The following is a 23,432-nucleotide window of genomic DNA, read 5'->3' as shown; positions in this document are numbered from 1 at the left end:
CAGCAGCATGGCATGCTGGGACATGGAAAGGATGAAACATTTAGACTTTCATCAAAGTAAAAAATGGTGGTTTGTCCTTTTTCTTCAATGTCCTCAAAAAAGCAGTCTGCAGAGCTACTGTGTCTGTGGGGTGACTGTCTGTCTCTGGAGGGCTGGCAGGCAGGGGCAAGCAGGGCCTGCAGTCAGAGCAGGCCAGCTGGATGAAGCTGTCCTGGGTTCAGGGCTGAAGAGAAGCTGTCCAGCTGGAAGGGGGTAGTCCAGCAAGTTCAGGTAGTTCAACATCCTCTGTTGAACTCTGTTAAGCAGGCCTCTGCATGACCCTCCAGACCTGTAAAAGTGAAGAAAGGATCCATGTCAGTTGTGAAAAATTAAGCTTTTTACATCTACACTTGACATGAACTACAGTTTTGACTTTGAAATGCAGTGGCATTACTTGAACTTGAATCCAAATGTGGTGACCTGATGGAGACCCGGACATGCAAAGTCACTCAAAACATCTGGTTCAATTTCAGGTTCTGTGAGGAATATTTAGCTCTAAACTGGTAAATATATACACATCTGACAAAAGACCAGCTCGACCTTTGACTGTAAACAGTGATTCTGACTGTCAGAGACCTTTAAATAGGCTGACTAAGTGTAACTAGCCTAGCTAACGTAGGTCGCTTTCTCAGGCAAATGACGAATGAAATAGGGTTGTTTTGAAAGATCCTATATACTGGCTATCTTCAGCAGGCTTTTGAACTTATGAACTTATGAACTTATGAACATGATGCGACCAAAACATGGCTGCCGCCTAAGCCTATGCGGTCTACCTGGCGCATAGGTTTATTACAAAGACTTTCACAACCTAATCAAAATTCTGAGCCGACAGGTCTGTGGGGAATCAGTTGTTCTCCTAAAAGCTGCCCTCCTACCTTTTTGATGAATTCGCCGACATGCTAAATGATTCACTAATTTCACAGAGGGAAAAAGCTAGCTACTTTTCGAGTTCGGTTTTCCATCACTTCAAACTCACGATCTAAAGGTGTCAAAGTGCTCAAACCTTCACCATAATTCAAGAGTAGTGTACTTTCACGAACCCAATCATTGATTCTAGCTTAAAATGTGTAAAAATAGGACTTACCGAACGTGGCTGCCTCCAATACGGTTATCAGGCGATTCCAGTTGGAAACAACAATGCCCGCCAAAAAAGAATTTGGTAACACTTTAGATGAGCTCACCAAATTCATAATTTATTCACCAATTTGTTACCTATTAGTTAACGGTTTGTTCACCATTAGTTATTTATTGTTTATACAAAATGTATCATTAGTAAAGCATTTGTTCACACAGTTAGGGTTAGGGTTTAGGGCTAGGGTTTAGGTTTAGGGTTTAGCTTTACTAATGCTTTACTAATGATACTAAGTGCTCAGTGGCGCAGTGAGGCAAGCGAGAGCGCGAGACTGGACGCGGCCATCTTTCCACTTCCGTGTCTTCCGGTCTAGCTTTAAACAGTGGCTCTTTTTTTCCCTAGCTCCGAGACCTTGTGCACGCTTGCAACTAGCTGTACACGTCATACTTTGCGACAACCAGTCGCGAGCATATATTTATATGGTTACGAGCGTGTGAGCTAAGGCATTGCAGTTGCAGAATCTATGGGCAGAATGGGGTACATGTCCGATAAGAATCAGACACATGATGCAAACTTAACGGAAATGTATTCCGTCATTGTATAGTATTCTTTTCACTTGTTTTTTAGAAATAGGCTATAGGGCTACATATAGGGCTATTCTAGATGGAACTCATCGCATATGTTGCTTTTTTTCTTCGTGATATGAGTATGATTTCCAACCCATTGCATCGGATGAAATAAACTGTTAACATAGACAGCTCCGTCGTTGTTCTCGCCAGGCAAAGAAATCTTAATAGTTATTTTGGTAACCGAAATCTTCCATAATGCAGATTTACCATAGCTTACTGTCAACTTTATATTCAAACGAAATGCCACGAAATTCACACTGCCTTCAATTTAACATCAGTGTAGAAATATGGCCTGTGTTTTATATGTTCATCCTACAAAACCAAATGCCTATTAATGGATATAACGTGATCTAACAAGACTTGGTAATAATGTAATAAATAAAAGCTTGAGAACTGTGTCTAAAATATACTTTATTGAACATTTGCCTTTGAAAGGGGAATATTCGCAGAACCATATAGGCTACAAGACGTTTCCATCAGATGTAAGTGGGGGTGAAACATAGTCACTGAGGACCTTCATTGTCCCACAAAAGCAGTCTTGCTTGATGACACGATCAAAAAAAGAATAATGGGTGTGTTTAACAAAAGCTTCTGAAAGCAAGACTAATATTATTTAAATATAGGCCTATATAATTTCCTATTGTGGTTACCGGTTAAAGTAATAATCTTCGTCTTTGCTCCAGACAGACGTCAACAATCTATGCTCGCGCTTAACATAATATATTAGCCATCATGTCATTAACGTTTTTACGAAAAATCTAATCTGTTTTAAAATAACGTAAGCACATAAATGGGGTGCTAGTGTACCCATTTTGGGAAAAATTATTCTATGAAAAAGCTAGTAGTATGAGGCAGGTGCGAGAATCCAACAAAAATTATTGGGGGAGATAGTTTTGTAAATGTTGACTGGAGTTAATAGAATAAAAACGACCGGAAGAGTCGGAAACCTACATCCACCGGGGCCGTTGCTTCAAGCCGAGGGGCGAGGGGTGGGGGCTTGGTGACCACCTGTCCCGCTTTGCGCTGTATCGCAAAGCATTTCCAATATGCGACATGCAGGAAAAGGGGTGCTAATGCCAGAGAATGGCTGTTTATCAATCCGAAGAACGCTGAGAACGCAAGTAGATTCTTTTGAAGAACGTTCTTGCAAGCGTCCTTGCGAGAATGGTCTTGCAAGGACGCAAGGACGGAGAATGAATTGAGATGGTTAGGGTTTTCCCAGACTCGAAGCATTATGATAACAATGAGTAACTACAAAAACTAGATAACAAAGCTAAAAAATGGTCCCTCTACCTGTAATTTTCCGTTTTCTGTAGCCCTTGCTAACTTACAGTACCTAATGTTAACTAGTGTCTGCACTGCACCGAGATGCTAGCTAGGTTATCGAAAAGTCAGAGCAAATTTACAAATTAGCTGTTTCATCAATAAAATAAGAAAATTTTCAGTGACAACACTGCCTATTTCTCGTTCCATTTTAATTCAGATTTACATTTACATTTATTCATTTAGCAGACGCTTTTATCCAAAGCGACTTCCAAGAGAGAGCTTTACAAAGTGCATAGGTCACTGATAATAACAACAAGCCCCAAAGCATTGCGGGTAGCCAAAAACAAGAAGTACACATTGTGAACAACCAAAAAATAAGTGCTAAAGGGAAGAAACCATAAGAGCATGTAGTTAAGCAAGTTACAATTACACAACATGAATCTCTAAGTGCAAGTGTAGCTGTAGGAAAGCAATAAAAATAGGATTAACTAAAATAGAATACAACAGTTTGAATCAGCTACCACTAACCAACAAGAGCAACAGTCTAAGCAAGAGTCATTGTGATCCTTGAGGAAACTAGCGTTGGGTTCAGCAAACCATTCCTAAGTACCGTTGTACTCCGGGAACAAGTGCGTCTTGAGCCTTCTCTTGAAGGTGGAGAGACAGTCTGTGTCTCTGATGGAGGTGGGGAGTTGATTCCACCACTGGGGGGCCAGGCAAGAGAAGAGCTTGTGTTGGGACCGGGCGGTCTTGAGCGGTAGGACCACCAGGCGGTTGTCTGAAGAAGACCGTAGGTGGCGGGTGGGGGTGTAAGGCTGCAGGAGAGACTTGATGTAGTCGGGTGCAGTCCCGTTCACTGCTCGGACGGTCAGTACCAGGGTCTTGAATCTGATGCGGGCCGTTATGGGTAGCCAGTGGAGGGAGATGAGGAGCGGGGTAACGTGGGAGCGTCTGGGTAGATTGTAGACCAGGCGGGCCGCTGCGTTCTGAATCCTCTGAAGAGGGTGGGTTGCGCATGCTGGGAGACCGGCGAGCAGCGAGTTGCAGTAGTCCAACTTGGAGAGGACAAGTGCTTGGACAAGCAGCTGGGTGGAGTGCTCAGACAGGTATCTCCTGATCTTCCGGATGTTGTAGAGGGTGAATCTACACGACCGGGAGACCGCAGCAATGTGGGCCGTGAGGGAGAGCTCGTCATCCATGGTAACCCCAAGGATCCTGGCAGAGGATGAGGGGGTCACCGTCGCAGATCCCAGGGTGATTGAGAAGTCATGGGAGATGGAGGGTTTGGCCGGGATGATGGGAAGTTCCGTTTTGGCAAGGTTCAGCTGGAGGTGGTCCTCAGTCATCCAGGCGGAGATGTCTGCGAGGCAGGCCTCAATCCTAGCTGAGATCCCCGGATCGGTCGGAGGGAATGACAGGTACAGCTGCGTGTCGTCAGCGTAGCAGTGGTAGGAGAAGCCATGGGAGGTGATGATTGGTCCAAGTGAGGTGGTGTACAGAGAGAAGAGGAGGGGTCCAAGGACGGAGCCCTGTGGGACACCAGTGGAGAGCTGGCATTCTGACAGTCTGCCTCCCCAGGAGACCTGGTAGGATCTTCCCGACAGGTAGGATGAGCAGACTGGAGGGCAGTGGTGACTGAAAGGAGGGCAGTCTCTGTGGAGTGGCCAGTCTTGAAGCCCGATTGGTTGGGGTCCAGCAGGTTGTTCTGAGCGAGAAAGTTTGACAGTTGGTTAGATACAGCCCGTTCAATTGTTTTTGAAAAGAGGGGTAACAGTGATACCGGTCTGTAGTTCTGGAGAACAGCAGGGTTAGGGGAGGGTTTTTTGAGTAGAGGGCTAATTCTGGCCTGTTTGAAGGCAGAGGGAAAGGTTCCGGAGGTAAGAGAGGAGTTTAGGACATGGAGAAGAAAAGTTATGATGGAAGGAGAGATAGTTTGAAAGAGAGGGGACTGGATCAAGAGGACAGGAGGTGGGGCGATGAGAGAGAATGAGGTCAGAGATCTCTGCCTCGGATAGGGTAGAGAAAGAGTTTAGACATTTAGTTGAGTCAGTCATGGAGGGTGAGGGGGTAGGAAAAGTGGGTTTAGGGAACCGACTGCTAATGTCTGCGACTTTTTTCTCAAAGAAGGAGTAGAAGTTGTCTGCTGTCAGGGTGGAGGGGGGGGGGGGGGGGGGGTTAAGAAGGGTGAAGAACGTAGAAAAAGGTTTGTGGGGGTTTGAAGCTGAGTTAATTTTGTTCAGAAAGTAGTGGGTTTTAGCACCAGTTATGTGAAAAGAGAAGGATTTAAGGAGGGAGTGATACTTATCAAGGTCCAGACCGTCTTTGGACTTGCGCCATCTCCTCTCAGCTGCCCGAAGGGTGGACCGTTCTTCACGAATAACATCTGTAAGCCACGGGCAGGAGGGAGAAGGTCGTGCAGGCCTGGTTGACAGGGGACAGAGAGAGTCAAGTGATGCAGTTAAGGTGGTTAACAGGGTGTTAGTGGCAGTGTCAGTGGGGTGGGACGAGAACCTGTCAATGGGAGGGAGGGAGGATGTTACAATAGAGGAGAAATGGGGGGGATAGGGAGCGGAGGTTGCGTCGGAAAGTTACGAGGGGAGGGGAGGTAGGAAGAGTTGGAGGGAGAGAGATAGAGAATTGGATAAAGTAGTGATCCGAAATGTGCAGTGGGGTTACAGAGTTTAAGTCAGTGATACAGTTACATGTCAAGATGAGGTCTAGCTGTTTGCCAACCTTGTGGGTTGCCGGTGCACTCAGCAGCGTCAGGTCGAAGGAGGTCAGGAGAGACAAGAAGTCGACGACCTGCGTTCCTTGGAGGTGGATGTTGAAGTCCCCATGGACTATCAGGGGGGTTCCATCATCCGGGAGGACGCTGAGCAGCATGTCTAGCTCCTCCACAAAGTCAGCAAGCGGCCCTGGTGGGCGATAAAGAACAATTAAGCATGCTTTGATAGGATCAGTTAGCATCACGTGTTCAAATGATTTAACAGTAACAGAGAGTGGTGTGGATGTGTATTTAATATGTGGGGAAAGAAGCAAGCCTGTCCCACCACCCCGCCCGGTTGAGCGGGGGGTGTGAGTGAAGGAGTGGTTGACGGAGAGAACAGCTGGAGTTGCAGTGTTCTCTGGGCGGATCCATGTCTCTGTCAGCGCAAGGGCATGAAGAGAAGCCTGGGTTGCAAACGCTGGGATAAAGTCTGCCTTGTTCACAGCAGACTGGCAGTTCCAGAGCCCTACGGAAAGAGGACAAGTGGAGAAGATCTGGATATGTAGTGAAGGTTAGAAGTTGACCGTATATACTTTCTGACATATCTACGTCTACGGGTAGTGTAATGAACAGGAATTCTAAGGAAACACATGATATCTATGAATATAGACTATAGACTATAGAATACGATACAAATAGGTTGATACTTATCAGAAGAGGTGATCCGCCTCGTCGGCCATCCTCGGTGGACTCCCGCAGGTAGACTTCTTGTCTTTGTTCGACCGAGTCTTCGTGCACCGAGGCTGCCAGACGACGCTGCCTCTGCTGTGCTAGCCGCCTTAAATATGCTAATGCACAAATACAACGCTTCCAATTACTGTCAAACAAAAGGAGGCTCGAGTACCCCGACTACCCTGAAACCGAAAATGACTCACTGGTTAGCTACTCTTTGACCAGTAAACTAGTGATCTAAATGCTGTCCCTTAAGCTCTTCCGATGAAACTAAGTTTTAGCAAAACTCAATATTAAACAACATCCTTGATCACTCGCAGTCAATACGGCGGTCTCGGTGTTCACTCAGCAAGACATGTACTCCAAATGGTTCAAGAACAGCTTTCAATTTACTTTGGGTATGCTGTTTAGGCGTTTTCAGGCAAATTTAACAGGATTCTTAAGAGATTAAACTCAAACTACTTACTAGGGCACAGCAGATTTATATTGGGGCACATACCCCAGTAAAAAGGGTCTAACGACGCCCCTGGTGGGAGGCCTTCATAGGCTTATTTGAACAATAAAGCCAGAGAGCTTTATAACAACTCCCCCTTCCAATGGTATTATACCCCAATGACCTAGCCTGGCTGCCAACTCAACTCAACTCTACCACAAAATTGGTGGGGAAGTTGGGTGTGGGGTAGCTCGGTTGTGGAAAAACTATGTCCGGACCAATCAAATTGTCAGGGCGGGCTTTATACGATGATGGACAGATGATCAACAGTAACGTAATCAACCACGTCACCAAAGAGCGCTTGGGTTCTCAACAAACAACATATTACGTTGCTCTGATTGGTTGTAGGTCTATCCAATTTAGAGAGGAGGCATTTTTTATGGGTTCGGTTGAAACACACCCCATACTCACAGACCAATGGGGCGGTTTCAGAATCATATTCTGACTAGAATTATGAGTATGACAACATCAGGCTACCAATGACCCATGGACTCAAGGGCTTCTTTATGACTGTTACCATCAAGGTAGGAAAAGCAATCCAAAAAATCGAATTAGTAGGAAATATGATGGTCAAATTTGTTTTGTAATTCCTGGAGAGCAAGCGATGCTATCCAATATTTATTATTTATAAACATTTACATTTTCAACGAAAAGTCTGCAACCAATAATATATTTCAAGAAACTTATGGCAGATGCACATTTTTGTAGGTCTATTGCTATTCCAATGCAGAGAGGGCCAGATGCAATGCTGAGTGACACCAGTTTAGTCCATTTTATTTGCTAATTGGTTTACATACTGTATATTGAATAAACGTCTATCAATAGTGTGATCACCCACAGGAAATATGATCCAGATCCAATATACGGACATCATTTTAGTTCAGGTTAGCTTAATGATGAATTGTGAAAATATGTTGTGTGTCCATAACTTGATACCACCTCCACCTAAAAACTTCACCTTGACAGTGCAAAATTCACTACCATTTCAAATTTTATCTCAGACGATGTCCAACCTCATGCTAAGTTAAATGTTTTTGCAGCTGAAGCTGAAGATTAAATGAATTCCAGTCAACTGAAGTCCGTTCTATGACACATCCTATGAGATTAATCAGATATCCTACATACACAACATAAATGTAACATTACACAACAGGACCGCATGCTCTGGCAATGGCATTGGTCGGGCCCTAGTGCCTATCCCTACTAGTGACACACAGGGGTAACCTTAGCCGGTCCATCTGTAAACTGTCTGAAGCCAGTGAAGTTCTTCATCCCCTGCCAGATGTCCCTCACTCTGTCCTGCGTCAGCTGGTCCTTCTTCTTGGCCCTGTTTGCTCACTTCCCCTCCCTGATCCACACCCTCAACAGCTTGTGGACACTCTTCACTTTGTCCCTATGGCCATCTCTGAAGGGAAGTGGGGAGGGATGACGGGTGGGAAGTGGGGAGGGATGAGGAGGGATGAGGAAAGAGTGCTTGAAGTCCTAGGAGTGCATCAGGGTTCCCAACCTACATGGTGGGAGAAGGCATAGGGCAAAACTAATTCTCTCTCACAGACTCTCAGCAAAATCCCACAGGCTATAAAATAAGAACCATCTGTAGGTTATTTTCAATCTGTTCATTTTTGTAGATCAAAGGGGATGCATTTTAGGGTATAGGATCAGAGCTGAACACTGACCTCAGACTGTCTTTGGGAGTAGGTGCTTCTGCTGGGATGGAAACACAGTCCTTACCGGAGGACAGTCTGGAGACCTACTTTTCTGGAATCTGCTCAGCAGCAAAGTGACCAGTAGGATCCCTGGACATTCAGGTGTGCCACACATCAATACTGTAACATTAATGCCAGATTTATATCAGTCACATTCTATCACTGCCATATTTAGTAGTGGTATGTTATCTGTTGTGCATAAATTGGATAAATGCTCCTTATTTTTCATTAATGTTGTACTTTGCTTTACATATTGTACAAACTATACATATTCAATGAACATAATTTTGTGGCCATTTATGTTGATACCCATTTACGCCTATTAATGTTCGATTTTCTTCCTTACTTTTTAAATTATTTGTGCTTGTTTTAAGTGATTTTTTTAAATCAATTGTATTGTGTTGCAAATCAGGGCTCACCTGTAAAAGATGCAAGACATTGGTTGATAAACAGGCTATATAATTCACCCTGTTGTCCGATGTTACTGTTCCACATTACGATGTTAATTTATATTAACTACAACTTCTCCTTCAAATAGGTATGGTCACAGCCATGTGGATGAATGAGCAGTCTAGTTCCTTGATAACAGGCGGAGAGGACAAGCACATCATCTTCTGGAAGCCTGAATGATAAAATCAGGGCTTGATAAGATTGTAAACATGTCTCCAATAAACTCCCACACTTTACAGTTTTTCTCAATTGCTAAGACAGTTCTTGAATGTGTACTGTGTTTTCTCCAAAACACACATCTTCATACTTACACTGTTTTGGCCAAACCCTTGACTTTTGACGCAAAATAAAACACTGTAATCAAAACCTACCTTATCATTCAAAATACACACAAAGCCCTCAATAAAATCAACCTTCTGAATACCCTATACACACTGCTGGGAGGAATTGAAAACACTATTATAAAAAGCTTTTTATGAACCATTGACTATAACGTGTCCCTGAATTTTAGATATGTTCCACCTCATGAGTTTGACATTATGTAAATCATAAAAATTATTTAAAAATATTACAGGATGTTTATTTTCTGTCTACATTATAAAGCAATTGCATTTTGTGCTTGTGTTACTGTAGTGGTCACAGCATAAAAATAGTAGTACTGTTATAGTCAACAACACAAATTAATTACTGTAATTTGGGGAACAAAGGCTAAGAAAACAAGGAAACAAACAAAGCATTTTTTCACTTGGGTAACAGGGCTTCAGTACGCTACAGTAATGTTCACTCTTGGTCAGCATCCTGTCTCTGACCAGGGTCAGGCCAGAGATTTTCATCAACATGACAGACAATGTTTTCTCTAGCCAAACAGCAGGGAAAAATGCCCTTGAATGCCTGACCATCCCTGACAAGACTCAACATCAATGTCCCCACAAGCCTCTTCCATGGCTTGGAAAAGGTGGTTCTGTACATACATACATACATACATACATACATACATACATACATACATACATACATACATACATACATACATACATACATACATACATACATACATATATACATACTTCTGTATGTACATACATCTGTCATAGTGTGGCCAAATCTCATTTGAGATTGTTGTTCTTCTTCCTCTTCCTCTGCCTCTTCCTCTCCCTTGTCCATCTCCTGTCATTCTGACAATTCCTCTGATATTTGCATCCATGATTTTAAAGTACAGGTGAGCTTACCTTTATATTCATTCCAAACCCCTGATTGCTCGTTGAGTATTTGTTGAGTGCTTGTTAGTGTTTACACATGGATAATTGGTTGTTAAGGGTGTTTGAATTGTGCTGGTTTGAGTTTACTTATCAAACGGCAGTGTTTTCTGAATGACAATGGTTATAATTGTGTCTTAAAATGAGAGGTGTTTTTAGACTTTTGCAAAGAAGTGTGAATGAACCTGAGAAATGTCAAGAAGGGTAAATTGTGTTTAAAGACTGGGGTACATGGTCTTTCTGCTGGGATTTGGCTGAATGGTTTTGTGAGGATGGCTTACACATACCATTTTTGTGTCTTAGCAATCGAGAAAAAGCAGCATAATGTATCTGTGTTATTTGGCTATGACCAAAGAGGCTATACCAATCTCTTAAAGTTAGTACATATGCAGGGTGGTAGACTCATCTGAAGAATACACTGCATCAAACTCACAGGCGTCACATTCTGAGTGGGGATGGCATATAAAACCAAGCAGTTTTTACTTGGTTCCTGCTGCTGTGCATTACATTTGTGAATTAAAACTGTCTCTCTCTGTCATGAGCCATGCTACCATAGCTTATATTCTTTTAATAAAAAATATATATATTCTGTGTGATGTTGTGTTACCAAAGTATTTTTTCTGCCTGAGGAATATTATCATTCCCTTTACCCGTTTATTTTTTGTCTTTTAAAACGTATTCATTTTTATACAGTGTGTTACACAGTATGAGTTTGTTTTATTGCCTGTTGGTGTTGCTAAAGACCTTACCTAAATATTTAATTTCTTAATTCCTTAGTGTCACGAGACACTTTGATCCTTGGAAGGAATGAACGAGGAGACAAATGCAGGTGAAGTGTAGACTTTACCATAATCCTTAGTACATTTAAACAATACAATAATTGGTCATGATACCTGAAGTAGCTGTCCTCAGTATTCTGGGGAACTAGATTGTCTGAGGGGTGCAGGAGGAGAATCGATCTGGTAACCTTCAGATTACTAGTCCGATTTCTTAACCGCTCAGCCATCTTATACACAAACATAACTTCTCCCCCCATAAACAGCCAATATTGAATAATAAAAATGTTAAATACAAGAATAAATCAATTTTCTATGATAATTGGGTTTAAAAATTATATTTTAATGATTTCACAATTGATAAATAATGAAGGCCATTTGTTTACGTACATTACATTTTTTGAGTCATTTGGTATTCCAATATCTAAACGAGAATATAGCATTGTATTTGATGCAATACCAGCAGGTCTTTTCAGACTTTTACAAGGTTCCAGTGAACCTTATTTCAATGTATCGTTTAAAAAAGAGATCCTGATAAATGGTATCGAAATCAATAATAAAAGATGCAATTATATATTTTTCAGGAGGTTGGTTTGTTGCCCTGTAACTCCTCGCAGTATATTTTTGGGGAGCGAGCAATTTGAGAACATACAATTGAAACTGATCTGGACCTATAACAACATATATTGTATTAATAATAAAGTTAATGAAGTTTACTTTAAAATTATACACACAATTTATGCAACAAACTAGTTCCTAAAAAGATATAAAGCTGATATTTCTGAATCTTGTGAGTTCTGTTAGATGGATACTGAAACTATTTTATATATACTTTTTGAATGTATATACCGGTATGTGGCATTTTTCTGGATTGATGTTGAATATTTAATTAGTACATTATTTGTTGTTAGTAGGCTATTAACATACAGATTTTTTTTTCTTTTTTTACCAAAAATATATTTACATTTATTAGCAGACGCTTTTATCCAAAGCGACTTCCAAGAGGGGGCTTTACAAAGTACATAGGTCACTGATAATAACAACAAGATAGCCCCAAAAACATTGTGGGTAGCCAAAACATGAAGCACACATTGTGAACAACCAAAATAAGTCCCAAAGGGAAGAACCATAACAGCATGTAGTTAAACAAGTTACAATTAAACAACATGAATCGCTATAAGTGCAAGTGTACATGTATAAAAGCAAACAAGTACAACAATTTAAATCAGTTACCACTAACCAACAAGAGCAACAAGTCTCTAAGCAAGAGTCAATGTGATCCTTGAGGAAACTAACATTGACATATTGAGATATAAACAAACATATTGAGATATGAACAAAAGCCACCATAAGTTGTATTTACACAAATATAAATGATCTGGAAAGATGCCTAATATCTCCCATTTTAAAGCAGATATCAACATTTATTTTGAAACTTTACAACAACTTTCAAGCCAAAAAGCTGTGAGAACATTCGACATTTATAAAAAAAAATGAACTACGCTTTATATTGACACATCATTCACCTCTTTCTGTTTAAACAGTGATTTTTTGTAATTGTTCTTAGTTTTAAAATCGTGTATATGAAATGACTATTGCTGTTAGTGTACATGTCTTCTGACAATGTTAATAAAAAATAAGAACAATGATTTAAAAAAAACATCAGTCGCAACAGTAGGACGTCACCACACGCACAGGATATATCTATGCACAGGAGTGCGACCGTGGAGGAAACGTCATAGGTCTGCGCCTGTGTTGTGGTCGGGCCAAAGTACGTGACGAGCGGAAAAAAAGTGTCATCAGAGCCTGTTTAAGGATATATTATAATATATCAGATATTCTCTGATGTCATTCCATTATGCTGTGCGACCATAGTGTGCGACGCGCGCGCTAACTCAAACTGAAGAGTGGACTAGATAAATGTGGCTGTGGTGGTGATTTGAATGAACTGAAGCTCAAACGAGGTATGTTATTAAAGTGTTTGTCAAATTAATAGTCTCAAACTTAACTTAATGAAAATAAAATGCAATTCTCGAAAACTAGCTGGCAAGTTCACGTAAGGATTAGTAAACTACAACAACAAAATATCGAAGCATGGTTGGCTTTACTTTTCTCTCACTGATAGCACTAAACTTGATTTGATCTGGTAGTGTAGTGGACAAAAGTACATTTACATTTATGCATTTAGCAGACGCTTTTATCCAAAGCGACTTCCAAGAGAGAGCTTAACAAAAGAGCATAGGTCACTGATCATAACAACGAGGTAGTCCCAAACATTGCAAGCAGCCAAAACATGAAGCATACATTGTGAAAAAACTAAACAAGTGCCAAAGGGAAGACCCATAAGAGCATGCAGTTATACAAGTTACAAATTAAAACAACATGAACCACAAAAAGTGCAGGACTGTACCTGTAGAAGAACAATCAACAGTCAAATATTTCACAGCGAGTACAAGACTTAACTTCGTTATAACTAGTCTATAAGAGCAACAAGTCACTCAATAAGAGTCATTGTGATCCTGGAGGAGAAAAAAGTAGAATGCGAAGCAACGTCAAGCCGCGTTAACCTTATCCCTATTAGTGTTAATACCAGATTTTATCTCCAGATATGGAGAAGGGAAAATAAATTGAAAGTGGGCCCCACTTGGACAATCGGAACGCCAATGGCAGGCAAGGATGTTTCGATGAATTAAAAACTATTAACAACAATAGGTGTGTTCGAGAAGGACTGCAGCTGCATGAAACGACCGGCGAGAGTGGCCGCTTGCAGTCGAGGAGGAGTTGAAAACGGCTCTGTGAAGTCGGACATTTTAGCTTCTCGTGGTTTGCTACGTTGACGTCAGTCACGGCCGATTGAGCGCTGTTTGCTTACTTTACTCTATTTACAATTAAACGTAGTCTTTCCGCTATATATATATATATTAGTGAAGAGGCGGAGTAAAACCCTTTCTTCCATACATTTGTAATTCAATTCAACTGTTTGGTACGGATTTGAGCATTGGCGAAACTGAAGGTGTCCGAATTTCAAAACGCGTCTAAATTGTCGTGTGAGTCTGGCCAATCATGAAATAGCTGTGTCGTCACTTGAACCCGTGCAGTTGCTCTTGAGAAAATGTGCTCGGCTACACAGCCGGCAGTTCTCGAATCGATCTCACGGTACTTTGATGGCGACGTCACAGTGACGTATCCTCGGCGCCGTCTCAAGTCGGACAAAAAGTCTAACCAGAATTCACTGTTTCAAGTCAGCCACTAATTTTCCTTTGGGGGTTAATTAAGTACCTATCTTATTGACTATGGAAACTATCATTGTAATGATTAGCAGTTTTGAGGATTTGTGGATCGATGAGCAAAGTTGACAGTAGAAAGGTAAATGTTGGATAAAGCAAACATTAAGATTTATCAGTGAGATACTGATTGTTTCATATAGTAGGTATACGTCTGTATATAGCATATATATCTTGTTTTCATATAGTTTCATTATTTTATTGTCCGATGCACATTCTTAAGACAACGCAAGCACCTGGCATTTACATAGGCCTAACTTAAGTACACAGAACATAAATTACATCTATGCTAAGCTTAACTAAGTAAACCTCCTAAATATACAGATATCTATAAATAATACAATACAAATGACTATAAATACTGTGTTTACTATAAATATTGTGTGTACTGTACTTACTGTAAATACTGTGTGTACTGTGTGTACTGTACAAATTACTGTAAATAATGAAATATTTGTATTTTGCTTTCATGGCCATTTTTTAAAGTGTTTGGCCTAGCAAATTTTTAGCTGCTTTCTCCCTTTGAGGAATGAAGGCATGACCAGTGTGGCACCACATTTAGCCAGTTCTTCAACAATCAAAAAACCCCTGTCTGCCATAACCTGATCTCCTGAATTGATGTTAGTGTACAAGTCAGACTGTGCACTGATCTCCTTGTCTGATATTCTTCCTCCCCAAATTTTGGAAACAAATGATATTGAGCCATAGGGCTTGATACCTATTAGAGCTTTGAGTGTGTTATGATGTTTGTAGTTTGACCTGAGGTCTAGGCCCTAGGCCTGAAATTGAATGGCCTGTAAATGAAAAACTCCAGCCAGATCACGCCACTGTGTGTGGTTTGTTTATTTACATCAACTGGACCAGGGGCCCGTTCGTCGTAAAGGTTGATCTAAGTTAATCAATTGTCCCTTTAGCCCGTTAACATTAGCGAGCTAACTGAGAACCGCAAATATCGGTTCGTCGACGGCTGATCCGCATCCAAATCATGTGGTTAATTTCAATCAGGCTAAACTTATCAGGGCAAGTGCACGAGCACGTCCTACTTCAAAAGGCAGGAAAGGTCGATCACCAAAACCGTGATTTTCTAACGGTATGATGGCGGAAAAGACGAAAGAGAGAGCGGTGATATTCTCGCCATCTGAGCAAACTATTATAATGAGTCTCTACGAAGACAATAAGCATATTATTATGGCTAAGTCAAAAACCGCCACCGCTGCCAGAGCAAGACAGGCAGCTTGGCAAAAAAATTGCCGATAAACGAAATGCGTAGTTTGGTTAAATGTATAGTTTCATCTTTAGTGCCTTATTACCCCGACCAATCAGATCACATTTCTTTAAATGTGCCTGCTGGCAGCAGGCTTAATGGAAACTAATCATCGAATGAGATCTTGCTAGCGAAAATAATATCAACTCTTTCAGAATAAGTATAAAAACAAGGCCAAAGAGTATCTAATTGATACGAATTCATAGACACTTATGAGGATATATGTAGGCCTACTGAAAGCGCATGTACTAGGGTGATATCAGGTAAAATGGGCCACTTTTTGGTAAATCGTTTGGGACAATAATACAATACCATATATGCCTTTTCCATGTGTTTATATGATAACAAATGACTGTTTTTGATCATTTTTGTTGAAATGATGTAATAAAATATAATTATTTAGGCCCTACAGTTCTTGAAACATCAGCTGTGCCAACTTTTTTGGCAGAAGCAGTTTCAGGTCAAATCGACCAGCTGTTCAGGTAAAATGGGCCAGTGAAATTGCAAAGGGAAATAGTAATTTATCATCAATTTAAATTTTAAAACACAGTTGCTTATAAAGCCACATAATATTTCAACTGCAATAAACCAACATATTCATATGTGCCATAATTAAACAAATGATCCTGAAGCCCAGACTCGTCACAGTTCCGTATGTGACGGTGTGCCCTCAATACCCAGCTCGACCAAAAGGCTCTCATACTGGTTAAACCACTGGCTAACCACCTCTTTGTTGAGTCCAGCAGCCCGTGCTGCAGACAGGACCTCTGGCTTGCGCATCCCAATCTCTGGGTTGCGCTTTATAAAGATCTTAAACCAGTAATATCCAGCCCTCCCTGCTGTCTTGGAGAAACCAGATATGTTGTTCTTGGCTGCAAAAAGGCCACTTGCTGGACATCATGTTTTGTGAAGGGAAACCCCCTCTGCGCCAATGTCTTGAGGGTGGAAGCAAGCTCCCTTTCTACCTCCTGTGGAAGGTAGGGCTTCCGCCCTGACACATGTTCACTGCCAGTCACCTTTCCACTGATGCGTCTTTGCAGTGGGGATCGCGGCACACCCCATGCTCTTGATAAGAGGTGCACACTCAGTGTAATTCCTTTCTTCTCTCACTCCATGTATTCATCTAAGGCCCCCTTCATCCTCTCCTCTTTCCACAGATTGTAATTGTTTGGCCTTCCTTTCCATCCCTGTTTTATCTTTGTATCCTTTCCTCTCTGGTCCTTGCTCCTCTCTTTTCTCTCTCTTCCTTCTCTCTCTCTCATCTCCTCTCGCTTCCATCTCGTTCGCCATACTCACTGTACATAAAATATCTACTACCATTATTACTGTTGGGGGGGTCATGGTGTGACACACACACACCCTCACACACACCCTCACACACACACACTCCAACACATGTGTATGTGTTTGTGAGTGACACAGATGATGGCCCATTTTATCTGAAACCATGTTGCCCATTTTACCTCAGTGGGTTAAGGTAAATTGGACCACCAAGAAAAACATCACTTTTTCAAAAAATATGTTCATATACCTTCTGTTTCCGCTTCCGGTGCGCCTAAGAGATGGCCGCGTCGACAGTGCTCCGCAAAAAAACAGCTTTTTGTTTGTCATTTTAGTGTTTGTTACTTGTTTTGTCAATGTTATATTGTCGTTTATTCAGTACGACCGGCAGACACTTCTGGACATTAAGTTGTCACTTGGCAAGGATCATTTTACAAACTTTAATTCCACTTTTCGGAGTGCGAGCTCGGACTGTAGCTGGCCCTTTGTTGTTTCGCCGCTCTGTTTACCCGCAAGACGGAGAAAGAAGAAACGTGACCGGCGTGCTGGAGTCCTTGTTCGAACTCGGAAACGGTGCTTCAAACCTGCTCTTCCAACCATCTTACTAGCTAACGTTCAGTCCATCGACAACAAAATGGATGAACTTAACGCTTGTGTCAAATTCCAACGGGACATCAGGAACTGCTGTGTACTGGCGTTCGTTGAGACCTGGCTGTCTCCGGAGATCTTCGACGCAGCGGTTACCCCGTTGGGATTCACCATATACCGCCAGGACAGAACAGCTGATTCAGGGAAGTGCAGGGGCGGAGGGGTCTGTGTTATGGTTAACTCTCTCTGGGCTACGGATGTAGCGGTATTAGCATCTCACTGCTCTCCGGTCCTTGAGCTGCTAACTGTAAAAATCTGACCCTTCTATCTACCTCGGGAATTCACTGCGGTCCTCATGAGTGCAGTCTACATCCCCCCCAGGTAGACAAGGCCGCTGCTTTAGATGAACTGTATGGGATTATCAATGGTCTGGAAAATGTGCACCCAGAGGCAGCCTTCATTGTTGTTGGTGATTTCAACAGAGCTAACATGAAGAAAGTCCTGCCCAAGTACTATCAGCACATTGACTTCTTCACACGTGGAGACCAGATCCTTGACCATTGTTATACAACATTCAAGGGCAGTTACAAACCCCTCCCCCGCCCTGCTTTTGGGAAGGCTGATCACACCTCCATTCTTCTCCTCCCCGCATATGAACAAAAGCTCAAACAGGTCAGACCGGTTGAGAGGTCAGTTCACCTATGGAGAGACGAGTGTGTGGCGACCCTCCAGGACTGCTTTGACACCACTGACTGGCTGATGTTCAGGGACGCAGCAGATGGGGACATTAACGAATACTCAGACACTGTCTCCAGCTACATCCAGCACTGCATTGATGACGTGTTCCCCAAGAAGGTTGTCCGGTCTTTCCCAAATCAGAAGCCCTGGGTTGATGCCGCGGTCCGGGCCAAGCTGAGAGCCCGTACTGTCGCCTTTAATTCTGGGGACCCTGATGAGTACAGGAAGGCCAGATACGACCTTCTGAAGGCCATCAAAGCAGCGAAAAGGGCTTACAGGACCAAGGTGGAGTCCAGCTACCATGGCTCTGACCCCAGGCGCATGTGGAGTGGACTCAAAAGCCATTACAGACTACTAAGGGAGAGGCTACAATGAAACCCAGTCCTCTGTCCTACTGCCAGACGAGCTGAACTCCCTCTACGCTCGCTTTGAGAGGGACAGTGACCCCCCTGCAGTGGAGCTACCTGAAGGCCAAGGCAGTGGTGTGCCTACACTAACTGTAGCCGAGGTAAGGCTGTGCTTTAAGAAGATCAACCCTCGCAAGGCACCTGGCCCAGACGGCATATCAGGTAGGGCCCTTAGGGGCTGCGCTGACCAGCTGGCAGGGGTCTTCAGTGACATCTTCAACCTCTCCCTTAACCTGTCTGTACTCCCCACCTGCTTCAAGAGGACCACCATCATCCCTGTGCCCAAGAACACCAAGGTCACATGTCTGAACGACTATCGCCCAATAGCACTGACCTCTGTCATCATGAAGTGCTTCGAGCGGCTAGTCAAATCATTAATCTGCTCCTCGCTGCCCCCCACACTGGACCCTATGCAGTTTGCATACCGGTCCAATAGGTCTACAGACGATGCCATCGCTCTGACTATGCACACCGCTCTCTCCCACCTGGACAAGGGGAATACATATGTGAGGATGCTGTTCATGGACTACAGCTCTGCATTCAACACCATCATCCCCTCCAGACTGGTCTCCAAGCTTGTGGACCTGGGACTAAGCACCTCCCTCTCCAAGTGGATCTTCCACTTCCTGACGGGGAGGCCACAGGTGGTGAGAATCGGTGACCGCACCTCATCTGTACTGATCACCAACACAGGCACCCCCCAGGGCTGTGTGCTCAGCCCTCTCCTGTTCTCCTTGTTCACCCACGACTGTGCGGCAACGTACAGCTCCAACCTCCTCGTTAAGTTTGCTGACGACACAACCATCGTGGGCCTCATCTCTGACAGTGACGAGTCAGCCTACAGAGAGGAGGTTGACACCCTGACATCATGGTGTCAGGACAACAACCTATCTCTTAACATCAGCAAGACCAAGGAGATGATTGTGGACTATAGGAGGAGGCGGCAGGAGGAGGAGCATGCACCCCTATTCATCAATGGATCGGAAGTGGAGAAGGTCAGCTGCTTCAAGTTCCTCGGGGTGAACATCAGCAATTACCTCACCTGGTCTGTTCACATGGACAAGGTGGTCAAAGCGACCCGTGAGCACCTCTTCTTCCTGAGGAGACTGAAGAAGTTTGGTATGGACTCAGTCATCCTCACTAACTTTTACAGATGCACTACAGAGAGCATTCTGACTGGTTGTATCACAGTGTGGTATGGGAGCTGCACAGACAGGGACTGCAAGGCCCTACGAAGTGTGGTCCGTTCTGCTGAGTTCATCATCGGCAGGAAGCTCCCAGCCCTACAGGAAACCTACCACACACGTTGCCTACCACACACCTTGCCTAAGGAAAGCCAGCAGGATTCTAAGAGACTGTTCCCACCCATCCTTCAGTCTCTTTACCCCGTTGCCTACCTGACGCGAAAAACCTCAAGGCTATGCAGAGTCTGAAGCACAGTAAAAGTTTCAAATAGCTTTATTGTCCATTTCTTCACGTCAAGACATAAAAGGGAATCGATATGACGTTTCCCACTCCCACAGTGAAACATAAAAAGCACAGGCACAACAGATAAGACATTTCTTAAAACATAGCGTTACATATTCACATACAGCAGCATAAGCTTAAAACTTGCTGCGGCGTGTGATATTTGCAATGTAGGCTACGGCCAGAAAAGGTCTTGCAAATAAATGAGTCCTTGTCGGCTGAAGCGATATCGCTCAAACAAGAACTAATCCGTGTGAAATAAAGGATCTTGGCGATCGCGAAGAACTCTTGGTATGGATAGCTAATCGAACTAGAATATATCTCCTTGGTCAGCTGGGTCTCTCAAAAAAGGAGCTGCCAATTATTTTCCGGGGGTGTGGCAAGCTTATCCAGCTACACTTACGTTAGTCTGCTCTCGAGCAGGTTAGTGCTAATTGATGTTACTATGGTGATTGATCGAAAGTTGCTTCCACAAACCAAAAAGAGGGGCGTGTTTTATCTTAGCCTGAAAATTAGCTCGCTAAACTACGACGAATATCACCCAGTACTCTCACGCTAGCAAGCTTGCACGATATGCTACCCAACGTTATGCTACCCAACAGCAACCCAACAAAAACGTTTTATAAATGATCTGTGAGGAAATGTCTTCCTTAAATCCGGTCATGAGTGGTTTGTTGCCAGCCTGTCCATTGGTACTGTTGGATGCAGGCCCGCCCGCTAAACATAGACTAGGCTACTATAGCTGGATCTGTGCTAACGTTATCCACAGGTTCTGTTGGGTCAATTTCGATTTAATCGTGGCAAAATGGAAAAAGCCTTATCCTTTACATGCCTGTGTACATTTGACATTACAACCCCAAACACAACAAGATTTCGTCATGACGTTAATCTTTTCGATCTAATCTTTTAAATTAACTACTATGAACTACTATGCTATGCTACCATACTAACTGCTGTTGACAGGATGACAGTTATCCACCCGGAAGTGGCAACCTTTGTTTACAAACATTCTGATTAGGTCTATACACAACCTAGACAACAAAAATGAAATGGTTAATTGGAGCAAACCTTTGTGTTTTTGGTAGACGCTCGCTCTAGCTCTAACGCATTATCAAAATAGAGAGCTGCAATAAATTATTTTTCTCCTGACAGCGACGTGTACATTGGACTGACTAGCCCTACATGAAGAATATAACTAAACATATGATATTAGTAAACCATTTTATTCCTCTGAACACAGTTGTATGTAATAAATTTAATAGATCTCGTTATTTTTACTGGCTTATTACTTTGACACTTGTCACATTTGAATACAGAATATCAGAATTAGAGCCATGAGGTCTGTTGTGTGGTTCCCATTAAGCATGCCTGGATCAAGCCTAAGCTTGGCATTAGTATATTTTCAGAAGCCTGTTGGCCTTAAAACTATCCACTAAACCTATACACATTCAGCAGATGTGTCCTCATCGGCTAGGAGCAAACACAGCTGAAGGTTTTGTAAAGGGCTTTTAGTGGAATAGCTAGATCTCTAGATGCACACATGGAAGACAAAATAAGGATCTGCAACATATGTGGGGGCTTACCTTTCCCTGGTTGGGTAGGGATTACATACAGTGCATCCGGAAAGTATTCACAGCCCTTCACCTTTTCAACATTGTTACAGCCTTATTCCAAAAAAGATTCAATCAATTTATTTCCGCACAATTTGACACATAATACCCCATAATGAAAAAGTGGAAAAAAGTTTGTTTCATATTTTCAATAGATTAATAAAAAATGAAAATATAACATGTACATAAATATTCACAGCCTTTGCTCAATACTTTGTTGAGGCTGTAATTGCTGCCAAACAAAGGTGCTTCAAGTCTTTTCTTATGGAAGCAAATCAGTGACATAATGTTTAGAATTTTTAAAGGCATAATAAAAAATGTGGTCTTAAAAAATTCAGATTGTAACATCTGGGATACCAAGGATAGGTAGAGCAATAGAGAAGAGAAAACGCATGATGACTATCAGGGAAAACAACCATGCTTCGGTGAGTCCGATGTGATAAAATCTTGCATTAAGGCTTGATTGCTCTACCTATCCTTGGTATCCCGGATGTTACAATCAGATTTTTTTTACTTGAATGTTTTTGGCTCAAATTTGATAGGCTCGAATTTGAGCAACCTGAATTTTATTTTACATTGAAATGTATGTTGATGCTACAAGCTTGGCACACCTATTTTTGGGCAGTTCCTCCCTTCATTTTTGCAGGATGTGCACCGACACTTCCCAGGTTGGATGGGGAGTGTTGGTGCACAGCCATTTTCAGAACTGGTACATCACCTACTCTGTGCAAAGTGATATTGTGATATAATTGGCACTTATTATTTGGCATTATACCCACTCTCTCAAGCCCTTTGCATGATTGACATCTGTCTGCCAGGATCATACTCACATGAGCGTGCCCAAGTAAACCGAAAACAAACTGTCGCACTGTACAAATCATGGTTGAAGAAAAGTTATCTGGAAATGGCAACATCACTGGAACTTTTGTGATTTATAATTTACAATGACATACTTTTTATGATGTAGTGGTGATAGAACAATGTGTTGTATGTATTGTAATCATGTTTAGGAGCTAGTGAGTTTTGCTTACACCTTGTAAAGTGTTTGGCAACGTCAAAATTTAGCTCACCGACACCAGCTTTTCTTTTAGCAAAAATGTGACAGATTTAGGTAGATTAGAAAAGCAAGTTTAAGCACTAGTAGCTAACATTGCTAACTCAGATCCCAACTTTAACCACCTAGCTGACGTGATAGCAAAATTTGACATCACACATTATTCAGCTGAACAAGCTCTGCTAGAATATAGCTTTTTTCATTGTATATTTTATAAAATGTATTTTTTCCAGCACGTGCAGTATGACAAGGATTTCCTTGGAGGCTGTGTGAGAAACCGTCGACAGGGATCCTGAAGGAGATTAACAGGGTTTTTCCTGGGTCAAAATGGGTCTTCGGTGCTCCCCCCCAAAAAAACAGCCTGTGTTTTTTTTTTTACCATGTCATAAATAATGAAGGCTATGCTTGAGGAAATAATTTTGCTTCCACTTTAGATTAAACTACATAGGCTAATAGATTAACAATAGTCCAAGCCCCATGGTGCTATCATGTACGGTTCAAAGATTATCAAGGTTTACCTCTTTACATATGCAAACTACTGAAATGTATATCAATAGAATCTAGAACTAACCAGTGGTCAGAAATGGAACATACAAATTATGAAATTCAAGTT

General features: G+C 42.3%; 2 protein-coding genes across 9 annotated transcripts in view; both read left to right on the top strand.

Moving 5' to 3' along the window:
• nsmaf (neutral sphingomyelinase (N-SMase) activation associated factor) overlaps window positions 1-10,937 on the top strand; it is a 133,921-nt gene extending 122,984 nt beyond the window's left edge. Inside the window, exons 30-31 of the mRNA XM_047024525.1 lie at window positions 8,637-8,746; window positions 9,183-10,937. Of these exons, the coding sequence (XP_046880481.1) occupies window positions 8,637-8,746; window positions 9,183-9,274 (202 nt within the window). The 3' untranslated portion in view covers window positions 9,275-10,937. The remainder of the gene's footprint in view (window positions 1-8,636; window positions 8,747-9,182) is intronic.
• Window positions 10,938-12,839: 1,902 nt separating this feature from the next.
• The window catches only part of rbbp8 (retinoblastoma binding protein 8), a 37,351-nt gene continuing 26,758 nt past the window's right edge, over window positions 12,840-23,432 (top strand). For 6 of the 8 annotated variants that reach the window (XM_047023663.1, XM_047023658.1, XM_047023662.1 and 3 more), the window contains exon 1: window positions 12,841-13,090. The gene's annotated coding sequence lies outside the window, so the exon portion shown is untranslated. Of the gene's footprint in view, window positions 13,091-23,432 lie in introns of all 8 variants that reach the window. The other 2 variants (XM_047023659.1, XM_047023657.1) reach the window with 2 other exon arrangements.

The sequence above is a fragment of the Hypomesus transpacificus genome, chromosome 8 (assembly GCF_021917145.1).
Source record: "Hypomesus transpacificus isolate Combined female chromosome 8, fHypTra1, whole genome shotgun sequence".
Classification (NCBI taxonomy): domain Eukaryota; kingdom Metazoa; phylum Chordata; class Actinopteri; order Osmeriformes; family Osmeridae; genus Hypomesus; species Hypomesus transpacificus.
This window is presented reverse-complemented; position numbering and strand designations above follow the sequence as displayed.